Here is a 12,979-nt window from a genome sequence, read left to right as displayed (position 1 = left end):
GCTTACAGCTTCACCTGTCAATGAGTAGACTCCTGTTAGTACAGAAAATATTACCCATGAGGTCTAAAGGTTTTCTAAATGACCATATCAGACAGAGCTAATATCCAATCTCCATGAAAAAGTCAATGGATGTTAATCATCCCACTGGTCATGTAATACTGATGTATATATTAGTGTAAATACTCACCATTTTTCAAGCATGAGCAGCCACCCTATAGGAAAGAACACATGATAAGTGCAAGAATACTGCAGATATGGAATACAGAGACATCTGAATCCAGATCAGTCATCAAGGCTTAATGTCCTCAACAAGATCAGAGACCTGATTCACTCATCCTCTCCAGATAACAGCAAATGGGTCACACAATCAAGTGACAACATACCTGGAGTGACGACATCAAGACAGTCAGTCATCCACACCATCTAGATGCTATAGACGAAAGATAAGTTTAACAGCCAGTGGAGACAGAAATCACATACACGAGTCTTTATTTGATACATCAGCTAGGAGCGAAAGACATTGCACATGGTTCTACATGGAGATTCTGCTGAACTATGCAGTCATCACTTGTATCATGTTCTATAAAAATGCGCACACAAAAAAAAAACCCTCACCTTAGCATAGGTTCATCAGCTTCATTTCTGCAATAAAATGGGATGGGGTAGAAAAAAAGAAAATTACCACCACAAATTACATTACATTAACATACTAGGGAATGACGGATGCATCAGCTAGGAGCGAAAGACATTGCACATGGTTCTACATGGAGATTCTGCTGAACTATGCAGTCATCACTTGCAGTGAAATTAAAGTCTTTCCACAAACTGAAGTCCTTACCATTCAGCCAGTTTCACTGGGCCACATCTTGCACTTGACACAGGAGCCCTGGAGGAAGATGACACTTATTACAATGTGCATGCTAAAAAAAAAAAAGAATTATGAGGACATGCTACTGTTTCAGTACAAGTATGTCTTTCACTCTTATTCAGAGAGATTCCCATTGTATTAATAACAATCATCATAAACAGTAGACAGTTCACACTATTGCAGCATTTAAATAAACTGCCAAAAGCTTACCTCACTCATTCCATCATCCTCAGAGAACACCCAGTCACCCTAGGATGAAAAGCAAGGGGGAATAAAAGTTATTTCCAGAAACACTAGGAGGACTCCAGTACATAAATACAGTGCCTCAGATTAAATATTTGGTGGTTGCAATCTCATCAGTCTTGGATCAAGAGTAGCAAATAATGTCATCATAGAACACGTTGGAAGTGGAAGCGTTTAAAGACACAAAACATACCTTTACACAAGCACGGCATACAGAGTTCCATCAGGCACTACAAGAAAGGACTGGATTAAAAGCTTTCCTGTCTGTGTTATCAGAGAAAGTGGATCAAGCACCCTCAGATTCAAGCTCTCAGAAATAACTTCTGTCCACTACTCTTATTCATTTTACTCATCACAGGCAATAAGAGGAAAAAGAAAAAAAAATCTTCAAGAGTACATACCTTTATTTACAGCGAGTCCATTCCCACTAAATGCTGCAACAAGCACATAAGCCAACAATTAACCCTTGTAACATGCAAGGTAAAAACATAAGCTAGCTAAATTCAAGCCTCAGAAGTATTTTTTTCAGAAACCACTTCTGTCCACTACTCTTATTCAATTTTCTTCATCACAGGCTTGGGTAGAGTTCACGTGCTTAAGGAACTAAAACACTGCTTTTTGGTAGATTATAGGCAGCATTTACGGCTGAGTAGAAAAAGTGGACTTACCAGTACACGGATCTGCTGAATCCAGCACCTTCTGCCACACACACGGGGGGGAGGGGAGAGAGAGAAAGAGAGAGAGAGATTAATAAACGCTGCATAGACGCCACGTGGGACGCAGGAGGTGAACTAGAAGAAAAGCCAATAACTACCATATGCTAGGTCAGAAAAGTTGGCATTCATCAGATTTTGTCAGATGTCCCTACCAACATAATTTTCATCATGTGCACACGGATAGAAATCAATAACTAGCGTTAAACAGAAAGGGAACGAAACCCAACCCAAGCTAAGCTACAGAGTTAGCTAGATAAAATGGGCGCGGAGAAGCCATTCAGCTAGTTTAACCTCGACGCGCAAATATTCAAGAGAAAAATAATGCATACAGTTATACGCATCCACAACTAAAAATCTTCCATGACTTGACTGAAAAGAGGGGGGGGGGAAGCACTCATCACCCATGCACGTGTTGCTAAAGGCTAAGCTAAGACGCTAGAAAAACCCCCAAAACTCATTAAAATTAAAAACGCATTTAAGACAACTAAAGAGATATTTACTTAGACAAACAGGAGAGAGGGGGGAAAAACATGCATACATATAGTACTACCCATCAGCACTTAAACAATAAAATCCACTCACACTTCTGTACACGCCATGGGGAAATGAGACCGTAGGAAAGGGCACGCGAGCATTTATACCATGTCCCGCAATGCCTTGTGGGAAGTTTCAACATGGCGGTTAGTTAACAGTACAAACTACAGACGCTAGATAGCAGTGTAAAACTGCTTTACTTGTATTTTGTATTGACTCAGCTTACCAATAAGAGTCGGGTTTTTTTTTTTGGTTTTTAAATATGGAAACCGGAGAGTGTGGTTGGTCTTTGTGTATATCTGTTCGCCAAATTATTATAAAATCTACAGACTAGCAGTTTATACTAACAGTATAAAAGAAAATGGAAAATCAACAAGGTGCTACATATTTGCTTTCCCAAATGTACTGCGAATTCCCGCTTCTGTGTTACTGTGCTGACTTTGTCTGCACTTAACGTTCATTATACGGAGAATTCAAATTTAAGAACTGTCGTCTATTTGTCCTGATATTCACTTACCCAATACTCTACACTCCTTATACCATCATACTCAGGCTTGGGAAGTAACGGAATACATGTAACGGCGTTACGTAATCAGGATACAAAAGATTGGTAACTGTAATCCGTTACAGTTAAGTAAATAAATAACTAAATAAATTAATAGATTACAGGTACAGTTTGTAAAACAAACAAATAATAATAATAATAATAACAATAATAGGTTTTATTATCAGGATTTTAAAAAAAAATCCCATTCAAAACAAACAAATTATCTTTGGACATAACTGTTAAGTTCTTGTCCGATACCAGTCAAGAACCAGAATTTGGACCCTGCGGTGGCTGATTCCTCTCATTTGCACTCAGGAACAAGTCACACAGATACGAAGTTCAGTGAAAGCTTCTTAGTTTGATGTTCACAAAGCCATTGCACACACACACACACACGCACACGCACAAATAAATAAAGAATGATAAATGTCAGTTGGAACAGGTCACAGTTCAAATAAAAACCTCTGCTGTGTGGACACCAGTGACACTAATACAGTGACACTAATACAGTGATACTAAGGAGTCTGTTCTAACAGATGAGAGGAGCTGGAGTGGATTAGGTATTCGCAGAACAACTCTGTTGAAGGAGAGAAAAACAACTCTATCTGTTCTTGTACCAAAACATCATGACACAAACCTGAGATCTTTGAGACACAGAGATCATGCCATAAAACCTATCAATAATACAATATAGACAGCTGTTTGATTATAGTTCTGGTTCTGGTTGCCAGTCGTGGCTCACATGAGCAACCCCCTGGTGCATACGCGAATACATTTGCACAAAGTTAATTTGGTAGAAATTAACACACATTGTTCTCTGAAATGTTTTTGTTAGGGTGACCATACATCCTCTTTCTCCCAGATATGTCCTCTTTTCAGACCTTAAAAAAGGTGTATTAAAGTATTTAATAATACTTTCATATTGTGATACTTGGATTAAATTACTGATTAATTTTTTATGAAGTAAGTAGTTACTGTAACAGAATACATTTTAAATTAACCCTTCCAACCCTAATCATAACAAGCACAATGCAGTCGGACCCTCATGACCCGTTTCCTCAGCCTCACTCAAATTCAATGTGTTTTAATATACATCAGTGAAACATCATTAGTATTTGAGCAGTCCAACAGTACAATATGCCAAGCTGCCATTCTCCGTTTTATAATTAATGTATACCTCAGACAAAATATTTTTTTGGGGAAAAAAAAAAAATCAAAACTCAAGTTGGTCTCATTGAGATTTAATATTTTGCATCAATAAACATGAAAATCTGGTACAATCAGTGGTTATGTCAATTGAGAGGAAAACACAGCTGAGATTGCTTTTGCAAACCTACACTGCATTACAGTGAAATGTATGTATATGGCAAGGCCTCGATTTCAAATTTACAAACATAAGAAATTTTTCTTTTAATAATCCATTGCCTGTCCATCTTGATTCTTTATGTTGAAAATGACGAATCCTTCTCAACACCATTCTGCCCATGAAATCATCAACATCGCAAAGTTCAACGCAATCTCAGTCAAAATGTAGACCTTAATGGTTTTACTACAGCATAGCCCGTGGAATCCTTCTGATGACAAACTGAATTTCAAACATTTTCGTAATCGATTACTATTAGGCTTTTTAGGTTGGTAACATCAGTTTTAATTATAATGTAGAGAGATTAAAAAGGCAAATCTAGAGGAGGGAGGGAGGAAGGGAGAGAGAGAGAGAGAGAGAGAGAGATGTTTATTGGGGTCATTTAAAGATAACCACTGGCTGAATACATGGCATACCCTGCATATGTTGCATAATTATGCATTCATACTCCCATTGGACAGCGCTAATTTTAAAATAACTAACATACATTTAAAACAAAACAGCACTTGAATTGGAATGGACGTTCAGCAAGTTGACTTCCTTCAGATGTGACCTGTTTCTCATTTTAATTTTGGTTTCCTTAACTGGTCCTGGTTTGCAGCTACACATGATGTGACACAAAACCTTTTAAAAGGAGAAAAGCATGGGGTTTGCTTCCATTTAACGATTGACAGGAAGAGAGGAAGTAAATGGAATGGTTGTTGTTATGCTGACATTTTCAAGTTCATACTTTCAAACCATTACTATTGCAGATGAACAAAAAGGCCAAAAAGGACATTATATAATATATAATTATAAGTTCTATATGTGTATATATAAATATCTGTAGCTAGCTGTAGGCGAGCCAAGTTCTTCCATGTTGTAGTTCCACCTAAGGCTTTTAAAACATCAGGAGATACAGCCTTCATTCCTCAGTCACCTGATTCCCTGAGATACAGAACGCTGCTTTCAGTTTGTTCGATTAGAACTGCTTTTACCCCACAGTGGGAGACAACATGCCCTTGGGAATGACCCACACTGTCAAAACAAGAGCGCTCATTTGGCTTGTTAAGGAGCCATTAACTACCTCAGTGTATTTCTGTGGTGTGGGATTTTTCCATCTTAAAGGAGCAGTGGAGCGTGGAAGTGGTACAGTTGGCGAGAAAGGAGTATTTTTTTTATTATTTGATATTTACTTGTATAGAGTCTAGTTCTTATCATTCATTTCCAAAATGCAAAGCTGTTTAAATGTTCATTCATCAGTCATTCCAAGGCTTCACATGAAAGGTGAATTGTAAAAGAGTTCTTTTTCTCAGACTCGGTTGTTTCAGAGAGGCTGTACTAGTGTCGTAGTGAGGCCGTTCTCTTCAGAAGAGGTTCATCATAAACCCAGCACTCGCCATCCTCGTGGAACAGCTGCAAGGAAGGAAAACAAATCAAACATCAGACAACCTTCAGGTCCACTGACTTTTCCCCCCAGAAACACTCCCTTAAAAAGGGGGGAAATTACATAAAGTACAAACAACTTAAGGTAAACATAAAACAAAGTACAAAAAACGCAAAATGAAAGCAACAATGTGCTGAGAGACTGGACAAAAACTCACTCTAGTCTCCCACTGAACCTCCTTCTCCTTCCTTTCCCTGGCCTCGGCCCGCTGTATCTCCTCCAGATGGTGCTTGGCATCTGTGGCGGCATCAATGTCTTTCAGCTTCAGGTTCAACGTCACATCCTTCCACAGCCTGACGAGCCAAAAGGAAAAACAGCTGGCATTACAAATGATCATTAGAGAATATCAGCCTAATATCTCAGCTTATATCATGAAGTGGACAAATAGAACAATATTAGTTTAACAAAAGAGAAATTGTCCAAAATATTAAAATCCCTCTCAGATTACCATGGAACTGCCCAAGTTTTCTGTAAAATCATGGGTTACAAAGTGGGATCTGGGGATTGTGAAGCATAACTGGGTTTGTCTTCTTCTTTTTTTACTCATCACAATGAATCATTATCAAAAGAGATTATATTTATTATTTAGTTCTTATAGTTATTAGCCTGTTTAACTAGTCACTTGAGCTGAATGGTTTACTCTAAACCTCAATAATGTATAAACAACTAAATAATGTAAATTTTGTTCTAATGTCTTCTGTTGGTGGAAAGTTCAGGAATAAAAGCTATATGGCTGCAATAAATATGCCGAGTAATTTATGTTCAGAACTATGAATACATTTTATATCCTCATAAAATAAATCTGTTGCTTAGGTGGTCTGGGGATTTTCTTTACAGTTAATGAGAGTGACAGTAGCCAAGCTTGGGTTTTTGAGAGTTCACGTATGTAGAAGAGGGCACATAATACTTCAGCTCGAGTGCATGCTGTGTGATGCAGGACACAAGCTAGTGGGTGGGAATTGGCAAATGACCAAAAACTTTGAAGAGAAACATTAGCTTTTATACAAACAGGTAAATGTCTGTGCAAATAAACATCTGTGCAAATTGGGGAGAGACTGTTAGAGCAGAAATAATAATGCTGCCACTGCGAATGAGGTAAGGTACTCACCGCCTAGATTCATATTCTAACTGATCCTCCAACTTCCGCACCTTCTTTTTAATAATGCTGATTTTCCTAGTGTCAATAAACACAGAGTTTTCCTAAGACAGAAAAAGGCAAATGTCATATTTTAAAAGTGCACTTGCAGTGTGTATTTTATGTGAATAATTTTGTGTAAATCTTTTAATATTACCATCTGAAGTTTTACTTAATTTACTCAATTGTGTTATTTAAGCTTTGTCATCTGACTTACCCCAGAAGCCCATTTTGCATACATCACTCCATTCCATTCACCTTCAATCGAGCAGAATGATTTCTTATCATTGGGGCCACTGCAAGGGAGTGAACATGTCAAGCATAAAGTACAGTGTACAAGTCAATATACAGTTCAAGTCATAAGTTCACATACACCTTGCAGAATATGGACAACTAAATAAAATTAAATAATAAATAAATAAATAAATAAATAAACATAATAATAATAATAATGAGGGATTATAAAAATTACTTTTAGTTTTTTGTTAATTTAGTCCTGCCCTGAATAAGCTATTCCACATAACAGATGTTTACATATAGTCCACAAGACACAATAATAACTGAATTTAGACAAATGAACCAGTTCAAAAGTTTACATACTGTACGCTTAATTCTTAATACTGTTTGTTGTTACCTGGATGATCAACAACTGTTTTTATGTTTTGTGATAATTGTGAACAGTGGTTATATGATGTTGAGATCCATCTTTTCACACTGAGGACAACTGAGGGACTCGTACACAAGTATTACATATGGTGCAAACATTCACTGATGCTCAAGAAGGCAACACATTAATACATTAAGAGTTAGGGAGTATAAACTTTTTAACAGAATAATTGGTAAATTGTTATTATTTTGTTTAAATATCTTATTTTTTCCATTAGTACTGCCCTTCAGAATACATGAGATATTTACATGTTTCCCAAAAGACAAAATAATAACAATTTACACTGATCATCCTGTTGAAAACTTTACACCCCCCTGGCTATTAACGTAATGAAGTGTGTTGCCTGCTTGAGAATGAATGAATGTTTGCACCTTATGTAATAGTTGTGTACAAATCCCTCAGTGTGAAAAGATGGATCTCAACATCATAAAGCCACTGTTGGAAAGGGGTAAAATACGGAGAAGATACTGGAAAACCAAAGAATGTGCAGGGCCTGGAGGATTTTTTCAGAAGAACAGTGGGCAGTTTAACTGCTCAGGACAAACAAGGGACTCATGAACAACTATCACAAAACATAAAAACAGTTGTTGATCATCCGGGTAAAGACACACAATGTGAAGAATCAAGCATATGAAAACATTTGAACTGGTTCATTTGTGTAAATTCACTTATTATTGTGTCTTGTGGACTATATGTAAACATCTGCTATGTGAAATAGCTTATTCACAGAAGTACCAAATAAAATTTTTTTAAAAACATGCAATTTTTATGATCCCTCTTATTTAAAAAAAACAAACAAACAAAAAAACACTTAACATTTTGCAGATTCTGCAAGGCGTATGTAAATTTATGACCTCAACTACAAAGCCAGACATCACTTTTGCGCCAGGATCACCATGATTAATATTTATTTTAAACACATTCTTCAATTCATGTGTACTCAATTGACTCACAAAATTTCTGCGGTTATCCTGTGCTTCTTTCCCCCATAAAAGGGTTTGGTGTGGAACACTATGTTGGCACTGTAGCCAGATTTGGAGCAGGAAATATTGCACTCTCCACCTAATTCCACCCATGGAACAGTCAGTATCGACCTACAAGGACACATGCAGGATAATGAAAGACAGTATCACACTGAGACACAAAACACAGGATGTCTCTTCATGTGAGGAGAAGACAGACACACACGGTTGAAACTCACCTGCCATAGCCATTGGGGAAATTCAGAATATAGTGTTCATCGTACTCTAGGCAAGACACACAGCCTGCAGAAGACAAGAAAGGAGCAGTAAAAGATACATTATCATTAATAATGTAGTAAAAGATACATTATTATACCTAAACACTGACACCTACTGTGTGTGTCTTTGCCTACCTTGGCCAATATTGTGTACACCGATGGACATCCCAAGAAACTTGGATTTGGTCCAAATGTGTGCATTGAACTGGATTTTCTTGCTTATACACTCAGCGTAGAAGGCAGATACTGCAACAGTGAAGCCAGAAATGAGCATCACTTCAAAAGTGTACTCAAGAGACAAAACATCTGTTCTTGAAAGTCTATATTAGTGGTTTACAGTCCCTATAACAACAGTCTGCAGTTTCCTGAGTGCAGGACTAAGACTTTCCTCATAATACTGATCTTTCCATTTAATGTCAATGTTTTTTCCACACCAACCACTGAACACACAATTACCAATATGGTTGAAGTCATGTAAAAAAACCAAGCATTAATACTTCATGCATTCTCTTTACTAATTATGAACTCCTGAACTTATTATTATCCATCCATCCATTTTCCATACTGGTTATCCTATACAGGGTCACTAGGAGCCTATCCTATTGAACTCTGGGCACAAGGTGAAGGCCACCCTGGACAGGGTGCTAAACCATCGCAGGGCACAATTGTTCACACCTTCACACACTACGGACAATTTGGAAACCCCCGAAGCAAAGGGAGAACATGTAAATTCCACACACGCAGAGCAGAAGCAGGATTTTAACCCACAACCCCAGAGGTGCAAGGCAAATCCACTCCATTATTATAATTATATTATTTTCATTATTAAATGTGTGCTCATGTTATTATTATTTCAGTATTTAATATAATATATTTTTGGATGTACACATCTTTAAAAACATTTTTCTTGTTCATTTCATGAGCTAGTCATAATGTGATTAATAATCTAGCGTGTTTGTTTTTATTAAGTTGGTTTGTGGGTGTACATATTGAGCACTTACTTGGTGGGTGGTGAGAAACCTGCTCTGCCACGAATGACACACTGCCCCGGCTACAAAATGGCACTGGCCCTTCTGACACAGGCTCCTGTCCAAAAATCACATGTGTTTGAGAAAAGCCACTATTTAAAGTGTTATGCTGTGTTCACATGTTGTCGAGAGGTAGTACAACAGGTTATTACTGCCGAGTTGAACCAGTAAATGTTGCTATGGTGAATTGGCAGGATATAGCTTCAATTTGAATAGATGATACTGTAAAATCATGATCTTCAAATTACCATGGCAACTTATACACCTGTGGGTGTTAATTTACCTAAAAACACAAGGGTAATCAAAAATGGAAATAAGTTCATTCTTCAAGTGTTGTATGTCAGGATTTTCATCCTGACATACAGAAACACTAAAATCACATGTTTAGTGTTTTAAGTTCCAGTAGAGGAAAAAAACAAATCCAATGTGTCATCCAGCAAGGACAGTTTTCATATTTTTCTTAAGTCAAGAAAATGAAATCTCTGACAAAGTTCCATCTGTGACTGCATAAAAATCGTATTGAAAAATATTGCATTTTAAATCGGCTAGATAGCATTAACCACTAACATGTGAACATGGTAATAAACACAATAATATACATATTTCAGATCATCTCACACATACCCCAGAAGCAGGCTCCTCTGTTTCTGAAGGAATGTCCCAGTGGCAATAGAATACCTCTCCCAGGATGGGGTTGTATGGCTTCTTAGCCACAGATCCTTTCCGGCCAGCGTGAAAGGCTGAGAGATACCACCTCACCACCTGCACCATGCGCTCCCGGGCCTCTGACTGCTCTGCAATGCTGAGGGTAGATAGAAGAAAACATGAGATCACACCAACATGAGGTTCAACAAGTCATATGCAAGAGCACATCGGGCATAAATAATCAAGCATGAAAAAAAAAAAGAGCACAAAGCTAAAATAAGAGCAAATAAACCCAATCAACAGACTTCAACTAAAATATATGATTTTTAGAAGAAGCAGCCTTCTTTGTCACATATACATTATAGCACAGTGAAATCCTTTTCTATGCATATCCCTGCTTATAAGGAAGGTTGGGTCAGAGCAATGATATAGTCAGCCTGGAGCTGACAGGGTTAAGGGCCTTGATCAAGTGTCCAACAGAGGTAGGCTGGTGGTGCAGGGACTTGAACTCCTGACTTACTGATCAGCCATCACAGCCCTACAAGCAATATTTCTCAAAGTGGCGTCAAGGAAGCATAGGGGTCTGCGGAAAAAAAAAACAAAAAAAAAAAAAAACACAAAAATCACACCCCACCATAATTAACGTTATTATATTTATTATTGAGTCCTTATAGTTCCAAAACATCAACATGAACTAATTTTGCATTCGACTTGCCTCGGAACTGGAAAGTCAGAACTCAAAATTCAGACTACATGGCTAAATGTATGTGGACACCTGTCCATCACAGCCATACATCCGCCTTTCCCCAAACTGCTGCCACAAAGTTGGACGCACACAATTGTCTAGGATGTTTTTGTATGCTGTAGCATTATGATTTTCCTTTACTGGAAAGAATGGGCCCAAACCTGTTCCAGCATGACAATGCCCTTGTGCACAAAGCAAGCTCCAAGAAGACATGGTGTCCCAAGGTGTAACAACTCGAGTGGTCTGCACAGAGCCCTGACATCAAACCCACCAACACCTTTGGAATGGAACTTTGACTGCACACCAGGCCTCCTCACCTGACATCAGTGCTCAACCTCACTAATACTGAAACAGCAAATCCCCACAGTCATGCTCCTTCCCAGAAGAGTGGAGGTTGTCACAACAACAAATGGGGCACCAACTATATAAATACTCATGGTTTTGGAATGGGATGATCACCAAGTACATATTGATGATATACGATGACCAAATGTCCACATACTTTTGGCCATATAGTGTATGTAATTTTCAACCTCTGTGTGTTTGAGCTACAAAGAGGGCGGGAAAAAAACAGAGACTCCTTCATGTTCATTTTTTTAGCAAATAGCTAGCTAGTTAAAGTGATGAGTGAGGTATATTTACCCTTTTAAAACAGCACACAATAGTAGATGTTAAAGATTTAACAAGCTAATATGTCTGAATGTTGATTGATCAAAAGCAAATAACTGGATATACAATAACTTAAAGGCAAGAAGTGCTTTTCTTTTTTCCTAGTCCAAGTCCAAGCTATGAGTTTTAGTCGAATGCAGCGTTAATGTGCATTGTCTGTGGAAAGGAATAGAAAGCTAAATGGCTCTAAAAATAGACAAAACAATCCCAGAAATCATTCCATATATATATATATATATATATATATATATATATATATATATATATATATATATATATATATATATAATATATTATATATATATATAAAATATATTTTATATTTATATATATATATATATATATATATATATATATATATATATATATATATATATATATATATAAACAAAATAAACAAAACACAGGTTTATAGCCTATATTGTTGTTAAATATAGGCTTGCAACAATTATTGGCACCCTTTTAATCAATACTTTGTGCTACCTCCCTTTGCCAAGATACCAGCTCTGAGTCTTCTCATGTAATACCTGATACGGTTGGAGAATACACGGCAAGGGATCTGAGACCATTCTTCCATACAGAATCTCTCCAGATCCTTCAAATTTTAAGGTACATGCTGGTGGACTCTCCTCTTCAGTTCACCCCACAGGTTTTCTATGGGTTTCAAGTCAGGGGACTGGGATGGCCATGGCAGGACCTTGATTTTGTGGTCAGTAAACCATTTTTGTGTTGATTTTGATGTATGTTTTGGATCATCGTCCTGTTGGAAAATCCAACCCTGGCACATTTTAAGCTTTCTGGCAGAGGCAGTCAGGTTTTCATTTAATATCTGTTGATATTTGATAGAGTCCATGATTCCATTATGCCATGTATCTTAACAAAATGTCCAGGACCCCTGCAAAATAAACAGCCCCAAAACATTAAAGAGCCACCACCATATTTAACTGTGGGCATGAGGTACTTTTCCATATGGCTACCTCTCTGTGTGCACCAAAACCATCTCTGGTGTTTATTGCTAAAAAGCTCTATTTTGATTTCATCTGACCATAGAACCCGATCCCATTTGAAGTTCCAGTAGTGTCTGGCAAACTGAAGACACCCGAGTTTGTTTTTGGATGAGATTAGAGGCTTTTTTCTTGAAACTCTTTCAAAC

General features: G+C 37.5%; 1 protein-coding gene and 5 non-coding genes across 10 annotated transcripts in view; all 6 read right to left on the bottom strand.

The window, feature by feature from the left end:
- Positions 1 to 492: 492 nt before the first annotated feature.
- Positions 493 to 577, bottom strand: LOC124628216 (small nucleolar RNA snR60/Z15/Z230/Z193/J17). Its single transcript, XR_006982599.1, has one exon. It is a non-coding gene; the product is annotated as a small nucleolar RNA snR60/Z15/Z230/Z193/J17 (small nucleolar RNA).
- Positions 578 to 720: 143 nt separating this feature from the next.
- On the bottom strand, positions 721 to 805 carry LOC124628217 (small nucleolar RNA snR60/Z15/Z230/Z193/J17). The gene has a single exon (XR_006982600.1). It is a non-coding gene; the product is annotated as a small nucleolar RNA snR60/Z15/Z230/Z193/J17 (small nucleolar RNA).
- A 146-nt stretch (positions 806 to 951) lies between these two features.
- On the bottom strand, positions 952 to 1,031 carry LOC124628213 (small nucleolar RNA SNORD79). The gene has a single exon (XR_006982596.1). It is a non-coding gene; the product is annotated as a small nucleolar RNA SNORD79 (small nucleolar RNA).
- Positions 1,032 to 1,617: 586 nt separating this feature from the next.
- On the bottom strand, positions 1,618 to 1,688 carry LOC124628220 (small nucleolar RNA SNORD75). The gene has a single exon (XR_006982603.1). It is a non-coding gene; the product is annotated as a small nucleolar RNA SNORD75 (small nucleolar RNA).
- Positions 1,689 to 1,927: 239 nt separating this feature from the next.
- Positions 1,928 to 2,008, bottom strand: LOC124628215 (small nucleolar RNA SNORD74). Its single transcript, XR_006982598.1, has one exon. It is a non-coding gene; the product is annotated as a small nucleolar RNA SNORD74 (small nucleolar RNA).
- Positions 2,009 to 4,133: 2,125 nt separating this feature from the next.
- osbpl9 (oxysterol binding protein-like 9) overlaps positions 4,134 to 12,979 on the bottom strand; it is a 40,331-nt gene continuing 31,485 nt past the window's right edge. For all 5 annotated transcript variants that reach the window (XM_017468133.3, XM_017468135.3, XM_053680345.1 and 2 more), the window contains 9 exons: positions 10,392 to 10,569; positions 9,741 to 9,825; positions 8,875 to 8,985; positions 8,701 to 8,764; positions 8,453 to 8,593; positions 7,050 to 7,128; positions 6,806 to 6,897; positions 5,855 to 5,990; positions 4,134 to 5,666 (listed from right to left, as the gene is read on the bottom strand). In XM_017468133.3, the coding sequence (XP_017323622.1) occupies positions 5,592 to 5,666; positions 5,855 to 5,990; positions 6,806 to 6,897; positions 7,050 to 7,128; positions 8,453 to 8,593; positions 8,701 to 8,764; positions 8,875 to 8,985; positions 9,741 to 9,825; positions 10,392 to 10,569 (961 nt within the window). In that variant the 3' untranslated portion in view covers positions 4,134 to 5,591. The remainder of the gene's footprint in view (positions 5,667 to 5,854; positions 5,991 to 6,805; positions 6,898 to 7,049; positions 7,129 to 8,452; positions 8,594 to 8,700; positions 8,765 to 8,874; positions 8,986 to 9,740; positions 9,826 to 10,391; positions 10,570 to 12,979) is intronic.

This window comes from Ictalurus punctatus, chromosome 5, assembly GCF_001660625.3.
Source record: "Ictalurus punctatus breed USDA103 chromosome 5, Coco_2.0, whole genome shotgun sequence".
NCBI lineage: Eukaryota > Metazoa > Chordata > Actinopteri > Siluriformes > Ictaluridae > Ictalurus > Ictalurus punctatus.
Note: the sequence above shows the minus strand (reverse complement) of the source record. Positions and strands in the feature narration are given on the sequence as shown.